At 37.8% G+C, this 24,047-nt stretch overlaps 1 protein-coding gene across 5 annotated transcripts in view; it reads right to left on the bottom strand.

Moving 5' to 3' along the window:
- Nucleotides 1-4,888: 4,888 nt before the first annotated feature.
- Nucleotides 4,889-24,047, bottom strand: part of CCDC6 (coiled-coil domain containing 6) — a 54,223-nt gene continuing 35,064 nt past the window's right edge. For 3 of the 5 annotated variants that reach the window (XM_056352849.1, XM_056352852.1, XM_056352851.1), the window contains exons 5-9: nucleotides 22,854-23,014; nucleotides 20,189-20,345; nucleotides 16,788-16,888; nucleotides 12,861-12,985; nucleotides 4,889-10,475 (exon numbers count right to left, since the gene is read on the bottom strand). In XM_056352849.1, the coding sequence (XP_056208824.1) occupies nucleotides 10,284-10,475; nucleotides 12,861-12,985; nucleotides 16,788-16,888; nucleotides 20,189-20,345; nucleotides 22,854-23,014 (736 nt within the window). In that variant the 3' untranslated portion in view covers nucleotides 4,889-10,283. Of the gene's footprint in view, nucleotides 10,476-10,524; nucleotides 12,509-12,860; nucleotides 12,986-16,787; nucleotides 16,889-20,188; nucleotides 20,346-22,853; nucleotides 23,015-24,047 lie in introns of those variants that run through there. The other 2 variants (XR_008824090.1, XM_056352850.1) reach the window with 2 other exon arrangements.

The raw sequence follows: 24,047 nt of genomic DNA, 5'->3' as shown, positions 1-24,047 counted from the left end.
TCTCTACTGCCAAGACTGTGCTGTATTTTTTTTATTTATATTGGGGCCTCAATAATTGATAATTAGTTCAAGAGGTAGACCTAGATCTACAAGACATGCAACAGCAGAAGAGTCACCCCAAAACACTCTGCGAATCTTTTCTTCCCCCATTTGCTCAAGTATACACAGATACATAAATTATAGCCTATTGCAGGTAAAGAAGGGTGCTTCATTGTCAAGGGTCATATGCAGCCTTTAACATCTCAGAAACAATATCCTGGCTCCTGTACTGCCACTTCCAGGAGCTTTCAGCCCTTTGGGGTAATCTATCATCCCAGAAGTTCCCACCAGGGCTCCTTCCCTCCCTTTCCCTACTTCTCCGTCTGGCACTGCCCTCTACTCTCCTGCCTGCTCCTAGCTTTCCAGCAAGTAAATCTCTCCAAAGTTCATCCAGCCCTCAGTTCCCTGATCTAACTGGAGTTTGCTTTGATACTTTCCGGTGCCAACACCACTGCCTAAGAGAAACCACCTCTATTACTGTTACTCAGCTTAGGGCTGTTCACAGCCCATACAGAGTTGTTTTTGTAGACCTAGCTAAGCAGGGAGGAAAGGGCGAGTGAAAAGGTATTTGAATACTGGACCTATTTTCTCTCTGCCCCTTTATTAGCCTCAAACACCACCCCTCCCTTTCAAGCAGGTCCATCTATTCTCCTTTTGCTCACCATGGCAGCACAACACTAACATCCTCCTTCAATCGCTTATCAGCATCACATAAAGACACATGTTTAGATACAGGATTTGGTCCAGCGCCATTTTCAAATCACCAGGTGCTTTCTTTGGCCATTATGGCATTTTAATTTGATTCTTAGATTTTAGGGTAATCAGGCGACTGTGTTGTGGCAGAGCTGCAGAGCACAGCCCACAGGAAACTGCTGCTGAGCTGGCCTTTTCTCTGCAAATTCCTGCTGTTTCAGGTCCTGCAGACTGAATGCTGCCAACAGCCGGGGCCGGGGGCTCCAGCCCTTACAGTACCCAGCCTGGTGGCCTACCAGCATGGCTGTTTGCTGAGCTGAGAGCTGCAAAGCCACCTCAGCCTATGCTCCCTGCATGCTCCAGCTCCCACACCTTATTCTGAACTTGGCTACAAGGGTGGAGGAAGGCTCTGACACTGCTCTCCAAATGGCCTCTGCAGCTCCGGAGCCACCCTGGGGGACACGAGCCACCTGAAGGCTCAGGAGGTCCTGAAGATATCAGTCTACTTGGGGTAACTAATCACAGTTCAACTGTCCCGGTGCAGGCAGGTATACAGAAAGGGGAATAACAATACTCAGGTGGCAGTTATTACAAATAAAAGTAACCATCCGACCCTTTTCGTATGGAAACAACTGCAAAAATTCATACACAAATGATCCAAAACAACCTGCCTTATTTGGTGATGCAGATTAGCAATTCTGCATATTCTAAAGAAAGTCAGGTACCACACTCAGCTGAACTGCAAAATTACTTCATATTACTAACCTTCCTTCTTTCCCTCAATAGAAAATTAGCTAAAGTAGATAGCATGTGTTGAAGAGCCAGAGAAAAGTCAGGATAATTTTTAGGAAGCATTAAAAAAAAAAAAAAAAAAAAAAAGAGAGAGAGAGAGAGTCAGGTCACAGCAGATCTTAAAATTCTCATCTCTAGGCAGAAAGATAAAGTACTCACTATTGAATTCTTCTCCATTTATTTTCGTTGTTGACAGCCAGCACAGTGTTAAGATTCACTATGGAGTTACAACCTGTTTCATTCAACACTGTCAAAATGCACTTAGATCCAGAATGGCAAGAGCCCGGTTCACAACACTGCTTTTTCACACTGGTTCGAAGGGGCCTTCAGTTACAGGAGAAAAGCCAGAGCGTGACTATAGGACTGAGGAAGAAGGGAGGCCAGAGTGGTATGCTTCTGAAGTTCAGCCCCAGAAATACATTCCACACTGTGACTGGACAAAATAAAACTCCCCGTAATGTACTATAAAGGGGATCTCAAGCTACGGAAGTGCTCTCTACCATACTGTGATCCCTGAACACAGCTGGCTACACCCAGATGTTCTACCAGGTTTCTGTAATTTCTCCAACTCATCTCTAGTATGACAAAGAAAAGCATTCATGCTGTGAAGGTTAAATCAGTCCCACTGGACATCAATATTTCCCTTGTTAGGAAGGATGGAGAATGTCACACAACAGATACTCAAGACTCCCACAGATGACTGTTTTGGTTTCATTAAGTTCACATGCCAGTTTTTGTTCAAGCCTTAGAGAAAAAAATATGGGACATACTATACAGCATTATCACTAATATAAAGAATTTGGAACTAATCTTATTCCACTCTGCTAACACAAGCCATACCTAGGCTTCCACTTTTTGTTCCTCATTGCAAATACTCCAATTCTTGTTCCGTATCACTCAAAGGAAAAAAAATGTCACAGCGGGCATAACCACCAGTGTACTGGTTAGCACAAAGAGACATTTCCCCATGTAGGAGCAGAGAAAAGCCATAGCTGATTTTCATAATGAGCCTCGAGGCTCAAAAGCAAAGTTTCCAACTTAGTCTCTTAACACTTGTACTCAGTGTTTTCTGCATTCAAGTGAAGTAATGGTCTTTACACATACCTTCAGACTCCATCTGGGAAATGCAGGACTGACTTCAGCCTCTTCTGGCTTCTGGGCTGAAGGTTACACCATATACCTTGAAAGGTACGGAATGGCCTCAAAAGCACGTGAAACAGATTGATGAATTCAAGCCAGCACCTTTACATACAGGAAGGATTAGGCTTATTAAAATTGTTTGCTTTGCAATGCATCATTCTTTTTCCTGCTCTCAGCAGTTTACCAGAATTTCTAAGTTAACTCCCGCAATGCTGGGAACTTGCTTTCCTTTACAAAGGGGTAGAAACACTGGAAAAAATACAAAAAAAAACATCTGAAGGGGAGATCACCTGGACAAGGCTATCTGAAATTAAAACAATCACATGAACCACCTTTCCCTTTTCATCTGGTCTTCTGGAAGTATTCAAGCAACCCATTTCTGTTGGCAGACATCAGAAAGAAAACAAATGACATGCATGAAGACAGACAGCATCAACACAGCTCATTCATCCAGTTGAGACGCACCAGCTGTGCCAGTGTCAGGCAGGGCACCCACAAGGAGACAGGCAGAACTACAGATTGCTCAGCATTTGCAGCAGTGGAGAGAGGAGAACACAGACACATTTTAAGAAATACTGCATGTGTTCTAGGAACAGAATAACGTGAAGTACTTCCATGGCCGGGTGCCCAAGAACTTGCAGCCGCCATCATAATCCAGGGATTTTACTGGTCAAAACGGAATACCATGCTTTATATTGCACACAGGGTCCTGTGCTGACGAGAGCACAGCATGCATTTGCAGAGATACGCCTGTGGCAGCTGAACGACAAGACAGACAAGTGGATTCAAACAATCAGTTTAGCAAGACTCAAACATCCAATACAGGATAAGCATTGGTAAGTGCCACCAAGACTAAGATCTAAGCCCAGAAACTCGGCAATATACAGCCAGATGCAGCAAATAACTTACAGAAGCTACCGAGTAGGCCACACAGGTGAGCCCTGTGCCAAGTTGATGAATAAATGTCTACAATAAAAAGGTGACCAAACCAGAGATTTCACAAGGGATGACACAATAAAATACACAGAGGATTTTCACAAATGCATACCATTGCCTAGTTTACAATTAGACCATAGTCTGAAGTTTACAATTCAGCTGTAAATATAAAGTTTACAATTCAGCTACAACACTGCAGTTATAATACACTACGCCTGCTTTTCTCCTCTTTGTTTCTAACCACAGATAATTAATGTGATGTCCCAGTATCAAGAAAGCATTCACCGCAATTAACAAAGATATCCATAAATTCAAATTGGTTAATGCTTTAATATTGATTATTATTAAGTGATTAATGTCTTAATAGGATGACAAAACAGTAGAAATCACGGTGGATTCTTAAGACAAATCTCCATTAGAAAATGACCAAATCCATCAACAGTAGAATCACTTAACTGCAACCAGGTTTCATTACAAGAGAATAAAGAAAATCTGAAGTAGACCACCAGATACCATAACTTTTACTACTACGAAGAAATAACAAAAACTCTTTTCTGGACTACAGAATATACAGCACACCCCTTAACACAGGTGAGGACACATTTTTTCCCCCCTTCTCTTTCTCTCATACTTAACACCAGTTTAGAAAAATAGCTGTGCTGCTGTACACCACTTTTGACTCAAAACACGTAAGATGAGTTTTCCTGTAACTTTGTGCAAATACAATCTCTGTCCTTATGAGCTTAGAAAAACTGGGTAAAAGATGCAACTCTGTTCTTCTACCCCCACAATCATCAGAAAGTATCCTCAAGGTAAGAAAGCCTACTAAACCCAAAAGACACTGTAGATCTTGCTGTACCAAAAACCAGCCTGAATGCTCACTGGAAGGCAGCTGTAAAAAGTTAAACATACCCGTTTAATTCAGGAAGGTGAAAGATACTCTGGGATTTCCCCACAATAATAACTCAAGAAATACAGCTACATTCCTCCAAGACAGAAGCAAAAATGATGAAGCCAAGCATGCATGATTATACTTTGAATATCTGCCTAACCCAAAGTGAGAAGCATCCCCTATGCAAACTTTTTTATGCAAATAGGATAATCCTTAGGTTCCGCACTCAGCCATTTTAAGGGAAAATACCAGAAAAGGACCAATTAGAATTAAAGACAGCAAAACAAAGACAAGCACATATCTTTCTCCGCTCCCTAGTTCTCATTTTCTTCTTTTTTCCCAGCGATGACAGACTGACAGACAGAAGGAAATATACATCCACCCCACAGTCTTCCATACAAGTCAATACAAAAAAATCAAGTGTTTATTGGAAGTCTGCATGAAGGCACAGATGAGCTTGATTACAGACACATCGTAACAATTACAAATATATGTAAACACCTTGAGATATACAACAAAGCAATAATACAGCTAATACAGGAATAAAATGTAACCTGCTAACAACCCCCACCCCCCCAACTTCTTTGTATCTGATGTTCTTTCAATGATAAGCTCCAATTCACACCGACACAGTGTAAATGCTTTTAAAGTCATCACTTGGATTCATGCTCAACAAATTTGCTCTTTGACCATTGTTGTTAACCAGCGGATGTATAAATTTGATCTGAATTTGACCAGGCTTCCTTCACAAGGATCAGGAACACACAGGAATAACCAGCTAGACACCCAACCAACCAACCTATAATGATGCTTTGTAGATTCTCTAAATACACAAGAGCAATCACCAAGGTATTGAAATTAAATATAAGCTTCAGAAAAGCTCAAGGATGCTTGTTCCATTTTTTACTTGCATTTGAGGAAATTTCTGTATTTCTGCAGGAAAGGAACAGTCTACAGCTGTCAGGTGATTTTTTTCTTCCTCCACAGGAGGCTTAGATTTCATCTGAAACACCTGCCAAAACAAAAGTCAGCAATCACAAACTAAAGTGCCTTGGACAGCTTAGGTTTTAGCACTAGAATAAAACACCTTCATTTATAGACAGAGTATTAACTTATATCATGAGAAAACACGCCTTTGCCTGTAGAAGACTACTTCCAATATTTTTGTGGAAAGGTGAACTGCTTATTTTTTTTTTTTTAAATTAGATATCAATGCCAGGAACTTAAAGAACTGCAATACAGCACTGTTTGAAAGGAAACGACAAAGAAAAAAAATCATAGCTTTAGCACAAGCAATTGCCAGGCCTAGCCAAAGAGTACTCTGAGCAGCAGTTTACTACAGGGACATAGTTTTCTCAGCCTCAACCCTCAACCATCTGTCCTAACACCGCACTCCTCCTCTGCAAAAGCTTTATAACCGCCGGAGCCCAGTTCCAGTGAGGAAAAACTCCTATCCATGTAATACATGCAAAACGAAACCTAGTACAGCTACAACATTTCTCTTGACCCTGTGGCCACATCATCCCAACCTAAAGATGAGGTAGTACTTTTCTTTGGAGCCTAACTAGTTGAACAGGAACAAGCACTAGTCTCCCTAATGTAGCAGCTGTCTGTTAACACAGCGTCAAACTCCATCATTTTATCTCTTCTTCAGGGCACACTACTAACGCAAAACCAGCAACGGCTGCTTAAAAAACCACCCAAAACAAAACATGATATGAGCACACACTCCCAACTTGAACTACGACTGCATCGTTAAAGGCCACAGTTTGGCATATTCATGACTTCCTCTAGTTTACAAAATGGCAATGACTCTTAACCTCTATTTGTACTGGGACAAGTGGTTATTAACCAAAAGGAACATAAAGGGTATCCTGATTACTTATTACAGTGAGATGTGGAATTGGAAAAAAAAAAAAAAAAAAAAGTTTAAGAACTCTAGTCTGAATCCAAAAAGGGCTGGGAAAGGAATTCAGCTCCTCGGGGACCTGAGGAAACCAGATTGTCTTTATGCATACAGTCCATTTGGTTATTAGGGGCTCTGTTTTCTCTCTCCAAGACGACAGCTCTTTGCCCTCAAGCAGGTTGTTGTAACATATGCATGTATTATAACTTTATAGCTTACACTCATAAACCTTCTGGTTTCTTATGAGATGGCTTGCACTGGAGAAATGTGCTCTGCATAGTCCATGCTCTGTAGATTCCCAAGGATCAAAAAGAAATAGACTGCCATGACTGAAACAAAAAGGAAACATCAAAAAGATTTGAACAGTATTAGAACTCATACTGCTTGTAAAACTAAGCATTAGGATTAGAAAAACCACTACAAGACTTAAGGTCCCTGGATGTATCCTCTTAGTAAGCAATAATCAATACTGAGGATGAGAGACTGCATTTCTTTGACTGACAAAATATTCAAGGATCTTTTATTTGTCTCCGTAATAACTTTCCATTTATTTAACAAAATATATGGAGTTTATCTATACCGTCTCCTGTCAGCAGTGCAACTTGCAAAGATCTTAGGAAGCTTTCTCTTTTTCATTGTTTCCAAGACTGCATTTTTCATTCAACTGAAGTGCACAGGGATTCCACCCAGGCAGATGGATTCCTGAAAGCAAACATTTTAACAGGAAAAGAATCCTGCTCGATTCAGCTCCAGTACCGCAACTGCCAATAGAAAAGCACTGAATCTTTCTTCAAAAACTCTCATAGTCCTTTCTGCCCTTGGGAATATACTCTCAGAGGAGTGTATGTAATTAAAACAACCTTATCTGGCTGTTAGCTGGAAGACTATCTCCGAACAGTCCCACCTCTTCTTCCAAATAACTTCTCTGGAACAAATAATGGATAAAATAAACTCTTAATGCTCTACAAGGTATCAGCTGCATTCCAGTGTCTAAGCCAGATCCCTTGAGAGAAAAAGTTAAAAAGAATGCTGCTTGATTGTCAGAGAGGAAAGCACTGCTGAAACAACTAGAAGATATATATATATTTTTCTAAAAACCTTTAGCTGTGAAGGGGTACAACTTAACAAAATGCTCATCACAGCTAAAAATTGCTTCTGTGGCCTTACACAACTAGTGATGATGCAGTGTGCTAATGACAGGCATTAGTAATGAAAAGGAAAACACAAACCCACCCACGTGCTTCTGAGATAAAAGCAGCCAAGCACTTAAGCCCTCATAGTAAGCCGGACCTCACTGTCAAGTGAGTTTCTCCATTCTATAGGAGAACTGATAAAATCACAGCTGTGGAATCATAATTCGTGACTATAATTCACAAGGAAAACTGAAAATCCATTTACATTTATTAAGAGATGGTTGTGCACAATTTCTTATCTTATTCAAAGAGTCTACAAATAGAGTTTAACACTTCTGATTGCAAGCAAATGTTTGTTCCAAGTTCTTAGTTAGGTAAGGCCAATTTAGCGCCTTGTTACACTTCCAAGATTTTGTATACATTTGTCAGTTCTTTACTCTCCTCTGGTAACAGTCCCACTGGAATAGTAAGGAGAGTTCACTAAGACACTTTACAACAGCAGCTGAACTTGGATTACACAAATTCAATTTTGGAATATTCTTCAAATGTAAATTATTCTAGGCAACTTTCCATTTTAAGATCTTAAAAGAACACTGTCAAAGGCTTCCCCCCTCCCTCCCACATTTATACCACTACCACTCTGAGCTTGCGCTCATTAGCCATATGTCCAAGAACCTCAAAGCACTTCAGAAAGGAGAGCATCATTTCAAATAGCGGTATACTTCGGCTGGAATCCTACTTATAAAAGAATATATTTTCTTCGTCTTATGTTTACAAAAGGACAAACATCAAACTAAACCAATCTTATCTTGACCTGAGTCCCACCTCTGACTGCCTGCAATTTTCTCACATGCAATCCCTACCACTGACTCAGGAGCTCCATTTAATTACAATGGTCACAGCTGAGTTATCTCTACGGAAAGGTGAGCATCTGCTGTGGTCATTTATTTTCAGATGGAAGCAGTGGTCAAATTTTAGGTCTGCCACAATCTTGAGAGAATCACTTGATTTGAGAGTCACTACCGTAACTAATGTAACTTGATAATGCACTTGATCCCATATTTATTTGAAAGTGTAATAGACTATATATGCATTTCTCTAAATTCTCTCAGAGCTGAAACTACACAGCTACAGTGAAGAAATTCTAGTTATGCCTCAAGCGGAACCTTTTACAACAATATTTTAACTTACTATTTGGATTTGGAGCACTAATTTTATAAAGATTTTCAGTTTGCAATTTTTACTGAATATGTGAACAGCAAACATGAAAATATATGTACAAATGTTAGTATACTACCAAAACGCTGTACTTCCTTCTTTAAAATGTCCTTAGTAAAGCATTAGGCATGTCAAACAAACTTTTGTAAACAAAAGATAAATTACTCATGTTCTGCTCTGATTATAGCCAGATACATATTCTCATAAAATAAACATTCTCTTGTCATTTTCCATGGCCCACATATCCATATATGAGGTAAACCACTTAAAATCATCAATAATACATAAACCTCAGTACTCAACAGGAACCTCAGGAAAAACGTAACTTAGTAAGATGTCAATATCAAGAAGTGACACTTTGTTCCACTGCAAAGTGAAACTAATTTATTTGTGCTAAATGAATGGAAAGAATGTATTCAGAATACATTTCTTTATACATTGTACCGGCTTAGGCTGCTAAATAAGCATTCGTTAGTGCCATGTTGTGCTACTTTCTTGTACTCTGTTTCTACCAAGCAATACAACATTTTGGCTGTTAGGCCAATATAGTCCTATATGCTCATATTTTATTTTCTAACAGACTTTTGAACATTTAGAATACCTGTTCAAACTTTGCTTCAGGGGAATCACAATTAATATATTTTAACAAGAAAAATTATCATCAGCTGTTCTCTACAATCACATTGCCTTCTGCAGCAAAAAAAAAAAAATAAATCAAAGAGCACGCTTTAATCAGCTATCAGTAACCTGCAGGCAGGACCACACTTACCAAAGTTAATTGTGACAGATCACACAGTATGGGCAGCTTACAGGTTAACAGAAATGTCAAGTTAAATCATCAAATCTTAAGGTCCACGAACTGTACATTCCACAGACTCCAACAAGCTAGTTCCCTCACTGTAAAATTCAGACTGTACCATACATTTGAGGTGCTTTTAAACAGGAGAAGTATGGATGTGTCCTGTGTGCTGAATTAAGCTTATTTACTATGTAATACAATAGAGTATGTGTCTTGGGCACTGATTAGGGTGTCTGACTCACTTTTGCACTAGAAGCTGTTATTTCAAATGACTGAAACGTAGTGCTGATTTTCCATAAGCTTGGTAAACATTAATAGTTCAGAATTTATCATATAGCCCATCATGCCTTTAATTTTCTGCAAATTGTCATGAAAAAATATAAAAAGGTATCCCTTTAATTTTACAAACCTAAAAGCCAGGAAAATGAAGCTTTGGAGCCAAGCAAAACGACATAATGCCGTATTACCAAACAGAGTAGCAAATGTTCCAGCCAGAGAATGGACATACATGTAGTTCAAGTAAACACTGATGGAAAACTTTTGTTAAGTTAGTGTTGTAGACCCACAACACTGGCTGCATTTTATACAAACGTTTACAACACAATTAACAGTGAAGCCTATATAACCTCAGTGCAAATAAGTCAAATCCAAATACGCCAAGTAAGCCTTTGGCTTTTAGTAAACTGCTCCATGTTATGAGTCCACTTCTGACATACAGACTGCTGAGCACATGCACTAAGGCTGAGAGGAGGGATGCACTGAATGTTGAAAAGTGGCTGACTGCGATGCTGCGGATTGGACCGTAGGCTGCACAGGTGGTGGAGGTGGTGGTGGAGGTGGCTGCACTGGGGTCTGCGTGTTTGGAGAAGGAGGAGGAGTGGGACGTTTAAATTTGTCGGGGCTGTTACTTCTTCGTGGTGAAGGCCTCTGCAGAACAAACATTGAAATTACGTTTAACACACTCCTGAACATTAGGTGCAAGTCCTCTAACCGATTTATTGAGCTTTGCAAAGGAAAAAAACAACACAAAGAATCTGAACAATTACATGGGAAGAATCCATTTCAAAATATCGCAAGAATCACAATATAGCTCTTATATAAAAAAAAAAGTTTTTTTGAAACTGAGTAGCAAAGGAAAGGAGAAGTACTTCTGACATCAAACAGAACATGCACTCCTTCTTGTCAGCTTGCAGGACACGAACACAAGACATGTCCTGAAGATAGGTTTACCTACAATGACCAGCGAGCTAAAAAGAAATGAGAGGTGCTGTAGAGACAGCACAATCCAAGTGGTGCCTGCCCAGCCAGTAAGTGCTGATGAACTTTTAACTTTACACTGCTGGCATTATGAAGTCCAGCTATGTGGTACCTGCGTGTGGGTGGAAGCGTTTCAAATACCAGAGAGTCTGCCCAGAATCTGCAGCTTCCTGAAAGACTCTTAGCCTGCACGCTGGAGCAAGACCAAAGCATAACACAAGTTGTTCTTTGGAGAACAAAAACCAGATTACAATCCTTTGAGCTGCCGGAACAAAGCAGTTGTTAGAGAGCTCTCCTCAACAGAAACCACAGGTTTTTCAACAACCTGCACATTTTAACATTAAGATTTAAAACCCACTTTACCTTTAAAAAGCAGCAAGGGGTGGAGTGGGGCAGAAGGGATCTTCTTTAATGTCAGCAATGTGAAAATATAAATTACATTACAGAACACCAAGTTCTGCACTTTTGCAACAAAAATGCTCACTACTTACCAATCCAGTCAGCATAAATTAAGAACCTCATGTCACGACAAACCACCCACCCAGAATTAATAATTAAACACAGGTGATCAGCTTTGGGAGAAGCATGATTACAGTGCTATACATCAAATGTACTATACGCAAGGTCAATTTGTTCTGTAATGGAGATAAAAAAAGATAAAAAATCCTGGAGTCAAGAATCAAACTGCAGTTTAGTCAAATAATGTATAGTGTATCAATTTTTTCTGCACATCTATGTACAATAGATTAATGCTCTATGCAAAAAGCCAAGGGATTCCTGACAACTGGCTGATGCCTCTGAAACGCTTAAAATTATTTATTGCATTTGCATACATCTAATAATATGAAGGGACCTGGTTTCAGTACTGAGACAAAGCCAAGAGCTACTTGTCTCCACGTTCCTCAAAACAAGTAGCATTTTGTCCTGAAGATGATCTTTTCCAGAGTGACTCGATGTGATACCAATGAATTTACCGTTTCGGAAAGAGCTGTATTTCACAGAGACTAAACAGAACACGTTCCTTGAAAAAGTTATTTATAAAATTAGGTGCCAGGTTTTCCAGAAGCATAAAGATCTTCCTGTGACTAACTCATGTGACACGCAGCAGTGGGCTGAACCTGGACCAGGATTCTACTATCCCACTGAGTGTCAGCTTCTCCTGTTCTACCCACCATTGTAGCATTCCCACCAATCTTTGCTCAACGAAACTAACAATTCCCTTGCTAGTTCACCTAAATGACTTTCGAAGCAGCCATATTTTAGCATTCTACTACAAATTGTATTGAAACATGTTTTCATATCTGAGAATGACAAGTATATGCAGAAAACTTGCAGGATACTTACATACTACCAGACCCGATGAGAAAAATCAAAATGGTCTTGATACAACAACTATAAGGTATACTGCCAAATGTTTAACATTTAGGCCCTGTTTGCTCATTAAACTCCACAAATATTTAGAAGAAACACAATTAAGTAGAAATGCATCAAACATCGCAGGTAAAAAGAAACTAAAAATCCAGTTGAAAGACACGAGAAATTGCCCTAACAAATGTTTATATTAACTTTCTTCTTTGCCAATGAGAATAGAAAATAAGAGTTAACTGCCTGTTACAGTGACATGATGGTAGCATTGTGTGTCATCCTGAAGAAAACCTGAGCTTGGAGCAACCTCAGATGACTCATCCGTCAGATGGTGGAGACTAGGAGAAAAATGAAAGCAATGTTTTTACTTCCTGGGATAGGCTTAGTAGCTTAGAACATCACTTCTCATACCCTGCCTGCTGATCCGTAAGATGATACCTATTACTGTCCTTAAGATGACAATACATCCTATTCTTTTGCAGAAAATAAGGTTCTCCAAAAAGAATCAGTTTCTGAGGGGTGAAGAGGAAAATCAAGGTTGAAGAAAGCACCAATAGATATCTTGGAGTAAGGAGACAAAAACAAACATTTACAAAAATGTTTTGTAAAAAAGCTTAAGGACAAGCAATCATACCTTTTAAAAAAACAAACTGACATTGGTAGCAAGTATTTACTATTTTAAATACTTACTGTAATACCATGGGATGGTCCCATATGTTGCACATGAAGGCCTGGGGAATTGTAGTAAGACATTCCAGCTCTAGTCAGTGAAGTTGGTGGTGTGAAACCAACTGTGTGACTTGCATATGACAGACCTAAAAATTGTTAAAACAAGGTAACATCAACATTCTTGTTTATATTGCAAACTAAAGCATGAGGGTTTTCTAAAACTATTTAGTTCTGAATCAATGACAGGTTAAGAAATGGTGACTGCCACCAGATGACATCTAAATAATAGCCATTATACTGAAAAGTGCAATGTAAAATTAATTTATTTTCCTGTAGGAGAATACCATATGCTTCAAAACATTACATAACGTTAAACAACTTTTCCTTAACATAAACAGTGTAAGGCTCCCCTGGCAGCATAGTTTTAGTCCACAAGTATTTCCATTCAGTCTTCCGCTTCTCCTTTGAGGACCTGGCTCCCTGAACAAAATAAAATCTGAAGAAGCAGAGAGGTTGTGCCTGGAGAAGCCATCTAGCACTGGGCCACTACAAGTTTTCACAAAGAAACTGGATGTAGGCGGCTCCTCCAAGGCACACCAGATCTGCACCCAGGCTTCCTCCTCTTCTGCCTTGGCATTTACAGGCAGGGACCCAAAGATCTTTGAGGCTGTGAAGTTGAAACATTCTGGGATTAGTTGCCAGCTGGACTAGGGTAGCAACTAACATTTAAAATTATAGCTTGTTTAATCCACACTAAGGAACACTTAATATTCAAAAGTGCAAATATCTAGTTCTTCCACCTAAATATTTCCTTTCAGTAAGATTTAATCTATAAAAATACAGACTACCTGTACAGCTAATCAAGGTAAACAGAAACAGCAACTGCTTAGTACTTAAAGTTCAGACCTTGATGTGTTCTGAGCATTTTGATAATTTCTCAAAACAGCACTTCTCCCAAAACCTTTAGCTCATTATTGCTTTCTGACAACAACATCAGTAAGGCAGAAGACAAGACTTTTATTAGCTGTTCAGTATTGGGACACTAGCAACTGCTTTGGAGAATTATGACCCCAAAAAATTTCTGGAACTCCATTAAACTTTTGTAACACCACACTGGGTTTCAGTTTTCTCACTTCAACGCTAAACTAATGCAAAATTGTGCCACTGCAACTACAGTATGCACCAACACCCAGCTCTGTCTGTAACTGTATGTATCTTCTGCCTATGGTTGATGAGACATGATCTTGGGGGTGGGGGGGAGCAAGCCTCATATCACTAATAAAGTCATGTAAGAAAACATACTCCCTTTGCTTCCTTCAATTCTGTTTCATTCTGCTACATCCCCAGTGTATGTCTTGTGCAAATTACAAGTGATTCCAATGGAATCACTGTCACTTTACAGGAGTCAAATAATGCAGATTGACTAAACAGTCTAATTGTCTGTACAGCATATGTTTTATAATTGAGTGCTTTTATAAGCACAAGGACAGAAACAAGTCAATGTTCAGGTAGGCAACAATGTGTCAGAGACATGAGCCCAGAACAATAAAATGCAAAAAATACACTTTAAGCCACCTTTGCAACATTATGGTTTTGGACTGCTTTGGGATAAACGAGCTCCAAAAGTTTATAAATCAAGTCCACACAGCAGTCAAAGAGGTGGTAACAAAGCAGTGCATGTACATCCAAAGGTGGCTCATCTCTGCAGCCCAAAATCTTTACCTAGCCTAGCTACAGAAGCGAAGCATAATGGTTTATCTACACTAAAGTCTAACTGGTAATTAGAGTAACTGTCCCCCAGCTGCCTAGGAGTAGCAATGCTTCTACAGTCTTCAAAGTTCCATGGACTGTCCTAGAAATCTCAGCAATATTTCAGCTTGAAAGAGTCCTCAAAAGCAGCATCTCAAGCCACACAAAGCACAAAAGGCTTTGGGATTTAGGAGCCAGAATCTGACCATTAAACATGTATCCACATGAAATTATAGTGTTTATAACTGGTTTCAAATTATGTTTCTACAAATTCAGGTACACCATTTCCCAAATGAAATGCGCCAAGTAATACAACTGTATTATTCTGTGCTGATACTCTCGACAGCATCTTACTGCACTACTCTAGATACGAAGTACTCTGAAAAACTATTTGTTTTCAGCCATTACTGCATTCGTATACCCCAGACAGCTGTACAAAATTCCCTATTGATCTCATTAGTTCTCTAACAGACTGCTGCTTCTATTTTCCTGAAGTTTGAAACTTCCCAACTGTGGATATTAATTTATCAGATGTAAAGAGAGTAATGCAGTTGCCTGTGCAGAAACACTAGCCTGAAACACTTACTGTACAAACATTACTAACATTGTGAACTCTTGTTAGAAACAATCATTTCAGCTATGCTATTTTTAACTATGCTTCAGACTGCATTTCAGCATCCCCTGTCTGTGGGATATAATTCCCACTAGAATGCAGCACTCCTTTATCAGCTACTGATGGGAAGCGAAGTCCGCAGGGAACAAGCCATGTGCTTCAGTCCCAGTACAGGAAGAAACCGACAGAGTATACCCCTCTACTGACACATCAGCATCTAAACTGGATGCATTTCTAGGTAATCTAGGATGCAAACCTGTAAATTACCAGATAATTTGCCTACACATATCTTTAATTACAACCACTGTGCGGCCTGTAGATGCAATGTAGAGTTGCATATTGCACGATGAAGTTTGCACATCTATAACCACAAACATCCACAGAACAGTCGTTAGCAATGACTACATTTCTGTACACCCAGTTACAGCAAAAAGATAAGAAAGCACGTATCATTTTCTTGGTAACATACCTCATAAAACATCAAAAGTCAAGTGATTAGGCTCATTTCAGAAGCCCCCAAACCTCCTGAAAAACTATCATGATGCTAATCTCTAACATTGTAACACGGCTTATGGTCATAGCTAGTTTTCACACATGCTTACTCCTTTTACAGCACCTGGAAGAAAACTGTTCTGAGTACTCCTGAAAAACTAAAGCCGTTCTTGAAAATTAAAGACTTTAAAGACATTCTATATGTTCTAGCAGACCTATGTAATAAAACATCTCAATCCTTCTTGCAGAATGTGTCAACGTAGAGGTACATCTTGTTTGCCCTTACTGCAGGACTCTGTCCAACAGGTTCTAAAGATGAGCTTGGGAAAGCAGGGCGTGCATGATTCGCTTCATTACGTACAAGTGAGCTTGTGATCACCACATAACATCCATGGCAAACAACTTCTAACAAATGTCCAAGTGCAATTTTAAGGGATTTTAAATTTCAGTCGATAACTGTGTTAGTAACACAAATACACTTCCTTTGAATTAAAATACTTATTCAGTAATTAAAAACTCAGAAAAGATTAGTTTGCTTTTGTTATACAAAGTCCTAGAGACAGGAATTCTTAATTTTAGAGTTATTGTTTTACAATATAAAATAGCAGACGTAGAAAAGCCATTTTGCTACTAAAGCAAAATGGAAATTGACTTTTTTCCCCAACACATTCAAGATTAGACTTTCATAAGAAGTTTTAATTCAGAGCACAACAGCAGTCTTATTACTAGTTCCATTGTCAAACTCTAGAAATCTGTTTGAACTATGCATCCTGTTGGGTAACAACTATGGAGGGGAGATAATTTTAAAAAATAAAGAGAAAGAGACAGTAAGAGAGAAAAAGAGAGTACAAAATAGAAATAAAAGTTCAAGTGATAGCTCTTTAACTAACCTTCAGTATCTGTTCACAGTGTAAAACACAACCATGCGAAAACATGCTGCACTAGGAGACATCTAAGGCAAAACTATTTTTACATTTATGAGGCAGGTTTTTTTCTCCAGACTAGCTTTGAAAGGCTACTGACCTAAATATATTGATAGGGCACATTACTATGTGATGCATACAATAATTTTAGAAACTGGGTTAAATATTTACCAGGTGATATAGGTCTGCTAGAACTTGGTGAGGGTGTATAAGGGATAGGACTGGACACAGTGCGAGGTCTTAATCCTTGTGCAGACATCTCATTAAAATATCTAACAAAAAAAGGTAAAGAATAATTAGATCAAACCTTTGAAAAATGTGCCATGTTTTAATGTTTCACTGTGGTTTTTTCAATTCCCGTAAGAATCACATTAGATTAACGAAGAACCAGTCCCCTTTAGGTAGCCATGACATGAACTCTCGCCATTGCTGAAGGCTCAGATACTGGCTTAACTTTCTGGAAACTTAACTAACTGGAAATAGCTGGACTTATCGTAGTCATTTGCAGTTAAATCCGTACAAGTTGCATACAATTAGAATAGTACATATTAAGGCCAGAGGTATAAACCATGCCATCCAATCTGGCCTATATTACATTCCTGCACTTTACACATCATTTCTACATGGAACTCAAAATTTTCTGGCTGGAGTGTGTCTTCCAGAAAGGCATTCAGCACTAATCTGAAATAATGAAAATGGGCCAGGGGGTAGGAGGAATCATTAAAGTATTGGTAATTTGTTCCAACAGCTGATCAGCCTCACAGTTAAAAACATACCCTGTTTCCTACTTGAATCCCTCTGGTCTCAACGTTTAGCCATTTTCTCATGTCTTTTGCCACTGAAATAGAGAGACATTTTGAACCCAGGACTTGTCCTACTAAAGATACTTCTAGGTTGTTTTGCGAGAAACCTCCTATACTACACTATAATGAACTGAACAGATTAGAAGCTCAAGCAAGGAAATTTTCCCTGCCTGTAATAATTTTAGTGGTATTTATTTGTACTTTACTCGCTGAACACAGCAAAGCTTCTTCACAGCCATCATGTGTTATATAAAAGGAGATAAAAATCCTACCAATTGCTCCTACTTGACATTTACTGTGTGCATCTCAAAAGTAATTTTATGTATTTTTTCCACAGCACTAGGCTGGCAGCTTTCAGGTTGACTTGCTTACGTTCTCTCCACCTAGATTTTACAGTCTTTGCCCAGATTAGAGGTTCCCCTGCTCATCTTCTCTTACACATATGGTTGCAAATCAGTGCACCTGAGTTTATATTACTACATTTAGCTGCGTTTTTTTTACAGGACACAGCAAAGCAGCAACCAAATTAGCTACCTAACCGCCTCTGACTCTTACTTGTCTCACCTTCTACCACTGCGTTCTCAGAAATTCTTAGTAGCTATATTTGTTTCCAAATCACAAAAAAAATGCGCAACATGGAGCAGCGTTACAAATTTCTGTTTGATGGAACTCACAATAATTACTAACTCAAGGTCGGTGAGCCAGTTCATACACTGTTTGAAATATATTTTGATACTGCATCTTACTGATCTTTAATGAGGATATTCAGAGTTACTAAGCCACAACACCTAACACAGGCAGTACACTGTAGTGACACTGAAATTCATTTAAATTTCAGTAGATCAGGTAATAAAAGTAGCTGCAATAGGAAATGACAGAAAATTAACAAACTGGCAAATTAAAGTTTAATTAAATGTAAGTTTTCTAAAAAACTACCAGTGGCAAGGTTAGCAAAACTGAACTGACTAGGCTACCTCTGCAACACACAGCAACTTGTAATGCAGACAGTACGTGTACTACAGCAAGGCAGTAGTCTTTGTGATTTAATTGTATTTTATTCTACAGAAAGACAATTTTCTGTAAGTCACCCTACTACCTGGGATCAGGTGATATGGAACAGCAGCACACCGTTAGTATGCTTTCTGGTTTCCTGTATTTCCCTACTACCCCAGAGAACAGGATAGAGGATTGAGAAGACAAAGCTATTGCTAGTCAGGAGGAAGAAGTTTTGGGAGAGCTGTGTATTTTGCATTCAGTAAAGCACCTTCATCTAAACCCATCTACAAAAAGTAAAGTAAGTATCATCAGCTAACAGAATGCAACTGAAAAAAGCAGGATATCCGATCGATCCATCACCACCATAATTTTTAGGAAAACAATTTAAGCTGGCAAAAATCTACATTTTAAAATCATTACTGCATGTAGCTCCACAATTATTTTGTCTATACTGTTCTCCTAAGACAAGCCACTAATATCTGCTTTGTCCTTGCCTTTGCTTTGTATTACTTACACTGCAAATACCTGTTTTGGAGCGATTCTGTCATGTGTCTTTGTGGTACCAAGAAAATCAACATGACAATGAAATTTCATAGAAGTACAGAACAGTTAGTCAAGTTTTCCTGCATTTTATTGATTGCCACTACCTACAACTGGTTGACCAAAAATGTTATTAGGATACCCTACAATCCTGGATTAATACTGGTAATTCACATAGATTTAGATTTTTACTGTATTTCCATTACAATGTAAATACTGGCACAAAAGATTAGGCTAAAAGTAGATTCAAACACCAGAATCCTGTGTTTCTAACAATTTAATTTATATAGCATTCACTATGTCTCAATAGCAGATGTTACTGCAATGTATGTCAGTTGCCTAGGTTTTCACTAAAATGAAAACACTACCTTGAACTTTAAGGGTAATCCTTGAACCAAAATATCTGGTACCTTGTTTCTGGTAAATTATGGCTTATAACAAACATAATGATGACCCAAGAAGAAATATCTCAGTATCAGAAGAACACACAGCACAGGGTAATGTTCTATTTTTTTTTTAAAGGACCATTATAAATCCAAAATAATGTAAAACAGTAGAACAAAACAATAAGCATATGATAAGAAATAAGAATGTTTTATTCAGAGTGTATTTAAAAAAACTCTGACGTGCAAAACCACTAAAAAGCATCACATAAAACCATGAAAAACTCAAGGCTATCTGTAAGGTCAGTGTAGGCAATGTAGCTTGCAGTAGAGAAAAAAAAAATCCAGGACGTTACGGTTTGGACATTAAGAACAACAGTTCTGGAAATGCTTCCTCTTTCTAAGGCTTTGCACAGTATCCCTTTGTATTTGGCTGAACACATTTTACTTTCTGCAAAGGACAAATCAGCCCCAAGTAAGGATGTTGTTCCTACCTCACAGAATTCATTGCAGTTATTAAGTTAGGGGCAAAACAAAGATAATATGATTGAATTATCCTAAAACTCAACTCCACAGCTATATTTATTTCAATATACATTGTCAATGTCCTAAGATATCCTCAGATACAAATATTTTCTTTCTCACTGTTAAAACTAATGCAATTTCTACACAAGTTTGATAAAATTCTACGGAAGATATTCCTGGACCATGCTGAAATTTGATATGTATATTAAAACTATATACAATTTATTTCTATAAATAGTTATTCTATAATCTTCAAAAATAAAGTAGGAGTATTGATTAATACTCTCAATGACAGCATATCTTAGGATGGCTAGAAAATACAAACCTTTCATCATCCATTTCTAAGCTGGATTCACTTTCTGACAGTTGCCTGCAGAGTGCTTCCCTACGCTCCATTTCCCTCTGTAATTTTCTTTGAAGTCTCAAGTTTTCTTCTCTCATATGTCGCTCCTCTTCTAAATATTGTGCCATCTTCTCTGAATCTGAAATTCAGAATTTTGTTAAAATTCGATTAAAATTCAATTTCACAGTCGGGCAAATACGTTGTGCCAAATTTTACTCCAGTACTTCAAGAATAAAGGTTTTGAAAACGCTCAGGATGGGTCACTCAAAATTCTTCATCTCTAAGTCATTAGTTCAAAGCCTAATTCAGAACAGTAGCTACTGAAATAAGTTAATGGTTAACAGCAAATTTGGAAATAAAAAGTAAAAAGCTAAAAAAGTTTTAAGTATTTACTTAAATAAATTTGAAAGAAAGGAAAAAAAGTCATGAAGAAAATAATAAAACCAAAACCATAAAGAAGAAGTACAATGAATCCTGCTCCATTAAACTACTGTTATTCCATGTTTACAAAGAATTTGGTGGGACACACAGAAGGAACTATTTTAAAGGTATATTTCTATTTCAAAGAAGGAAACATACAACAAATTCTGAAACCCCAAACACTCAGTCTTGTACTGAATTGCTACCTTGTGTCTTCTGTAGCATTCTTTTGATTATACATTTTATTGTAGAGATTGGCCAGCAGAACACGTACAGATATTAAAAGCCAACAAATGCCCTTTCCATCAAAGGGTATTTTGAGTTTGCAATTCTAAACAAGTTCAGCGAACATCACTTATATGGCTGGTATATCACATGCTATTTAAAGTGATAAAAACCAAATTATGGAAAGCTATGAAGCATTTTGACAGATTATTTAAGTAAAATAGAACATCTGATGAAGACTTAGACAATGAATTTTGTGAGGCGTTTTAATGTTTGATGAAGTTTACAGTTAATTCCTTGATATTAAAAAAATTACTATGATTCATCATGCTTTGTGATCATTTCTTTATGCAGTACTCTTCAGTCAAAATAATATTTCTGTTTTAGAAGACTATTCCCAAACTATCAACAATACGTGATTTATCTCTCTTCTGTGGAAATATCACTTCTAAATATAACAGTATCACTTACTTAAAATTATTAATATACCAAACCAGTTCTTAGACTAGAAGCATGTGCTTCAGGAATACAAAATGTAATAGCATATCAGAATCTAGTACATAAACTATATTAAGCATAAAGCATATAATAAATATATAACTACTAATATATAAAATGTCATTATAATAGAGGTTCTCCAACAACCACATACGCCAAACACCAAACTGAAAACCACATTTCAGTTTCATCTTCTGCTTGTAGGCTGTTGTATCAGTATTGCTATTCATACTACAGCTCTGTTTAATCTGCTCACAAAGGGAAAGGAGTACTTCTAAAGCTAGATCATATTTTCAATAAGAATTTGACTTTAAATGCTTTAAATTTTTACTCACAGTAATTAAAAAAGAAACACTGAAAATAATAAAAAATACTTGAAATTCATTAGGACAGATTTGCAAAAAGAGTACTTTAAATCTAAGGCCTTGCTCTTGTTCTGAAGTTCAGTAAGTGAAGGCTGCAGTGCAGAATTAACAAGTACAGAGATTAGCAGTATTTACCTTCTTTTAACTGACACAAATAATTAATATCACAAACTTACGCACAAGGCCTCTGCATCATCTCTGTCTTTAAGGAAGGCCATTGCCTCTGGCAAGCTATTTCTCTAAATGGAGGTCGAGATATTTCCTTTAGCCTGTCATCATCAGCACACTGGAGGGGGAGAATATTGTCTATGTCCCACTCGCCTCAATGTTTCTGTCTATATGATTAGGTATCTATTTACCTATCAATCGGAATATAATGATATTGACTAGGAAACCAGGCAGAACTGATGAGACTAGGATAGAAATTTTAGATTTAGCATGAAGGAATTAAAGATTGACATTGCAAAGATCACAGGAAGACACAAGCAACCTCCCTGCCAGCTGAGATCCTGTGCTCAGAGCTGTAACCCTCTCCTCTTGAAAGGCAGGGGAAAAAGCAGGCTTTCCACTTGTGGTCAAGGGTCCACAACACTTTTCACAACAGAAGTACAAGAACTTCTCTTTATTCTGTCCACCTTCGAAGTGATCTTTCATAGGTAAGAAGAAAATAAGATTATATGTTCTGCTATAATGTGGCATGAAATAGCTGCTTGGACAATTACGTCTAACACAGCTAGAAATATTTAAAGGTAACTTCAATCATTAACAAGTGGAATTCTTATATACAACAACTTTATTTTTCTAGCTGTTAACTTTTACAAAGTAGGTGATGAGTATGAAAAATCTGTATGCTGAAATACTGATTCTGAAGAAAAGAGAAAGATAGAAATATTTTTTCTGGCCCAAAATATTCAAGAAGAATTTGTCAATTCTTCCAGACACCCTTTTGTAAAGCTAAAAATCCCCAAACTGCAATATAAATATATCAACAAGCAGTGATACTACAATTATGAAAATGTTTTAATCCAAACCTACCTTATTTTTTTCCACTTCTACCTGAAATTCAAACTCATGAAAGTCTACATAAAAATCTTACACTAAACAAACTTAAAAAGATTTAAAACAAGTTGTTTACTCACGCTGTAACTGTGCAGCCCGCAGTTGTTTCTTTAACCTCTCCACTTCATTCTTTAAAAATCTGATATGTCTCATCATATTTTCTGGAGAATCTATCTCCATTGATATGTCTCTGGGTGATGGTGGAGCAGATACTGGCTGGTCTAATTTCTCCTGCAAAATTCTGTGTGAAAAACAATTGAAACTTTACCTTAAATTCTAAGGAAAAGAAAACCCCTTAGATCCCCCAGAAAGCCACTGCAATGATTCTGACAGGTATATAAGATTTATTTTAAACGGGAGAGAATTTTTGGAAGATGTATAATGTTTTCCTTTTTAACACAAAATAAAAAAAGGTAAATTTTAGAAAATCTGTCTGTGCTTAGACAACAAAATAGTCAGACACTCTTAAGTATTTCTGGATACAGTTCAGGAAAAACACATTCTGGACTATTTATATATATTTACCTCAGTTTTATACTCAAGTGCTACTTATTCCACAATATCATTTCTAAGCAAATTCATTTAATCTCTTATGAGTTTTAAAATTTATGTTCTTAGACGAAGAACACACATTTGAGATTAAAAGATGAATAAAGTATGTCTGTGGTGAAACACAAGCTTTTCTGAGTTTCACCATTACCAAAAGAAAAAAATTCACATTTTGTGAAGCATAGTCATAGTCTCACTTTTTTTTTTTCTCTTCTGGTTCCCCACCCCACCCCCTTTTTTTTTTTTAATCTCCAAACAAAGGTATTTCACGCAGTCAAGATTTCAAATACCTCAAATAACTGACTGTGAACTCAGGAGTAATGAACTTCTCTTACAATGAAATATGCATTTGGTAGGTATGTTCTAAGTGATGAGTTAACATTATGAAGTATTTTTCAGCCTGAAAGCATGAAACTGTTCTTCACTAGAAACACATTAATTGGCCAGATCCAGCCCTGCCCTGAAGAGCAGGGACAGCACTACGCAAGCACAACCCTTTGCATGGCCTAGTATCCACATGCACCATACAAAGTGGTACTAAAGCATGGTGTGGCTCCACCATAGCTCCTCATAAGAAGGCACACAGTCCCAGATAAATTAAACCTGAAATGGTTTGACTTAAGGCTTTAAATCTAAGATGCACAAAAATCCTACCAGAGGCCTATCCCGCCACAGATAGATTTACCACTGTTGAATTTCACACGTAGCTCTTCAGAGCACCTTCC

This window comes from Falco biarmicus, chromosome 9 (genome assembly GCF_023638135.1).
Source record: "Falco biarmicus isolate bFalBia1 chromosome 9, bFalBia1.pri, whole genome shotgun sequence".
NCBI lineage: Eukaryota > Metazoa > Chordata > Aves > Falconiformes > Falconidae > Falco > Falco biarmicus.
Note: the sequence above shows the minus strand (reverse complement) of the source record. Positions and strands in the feature narration are given on the sequence as shown.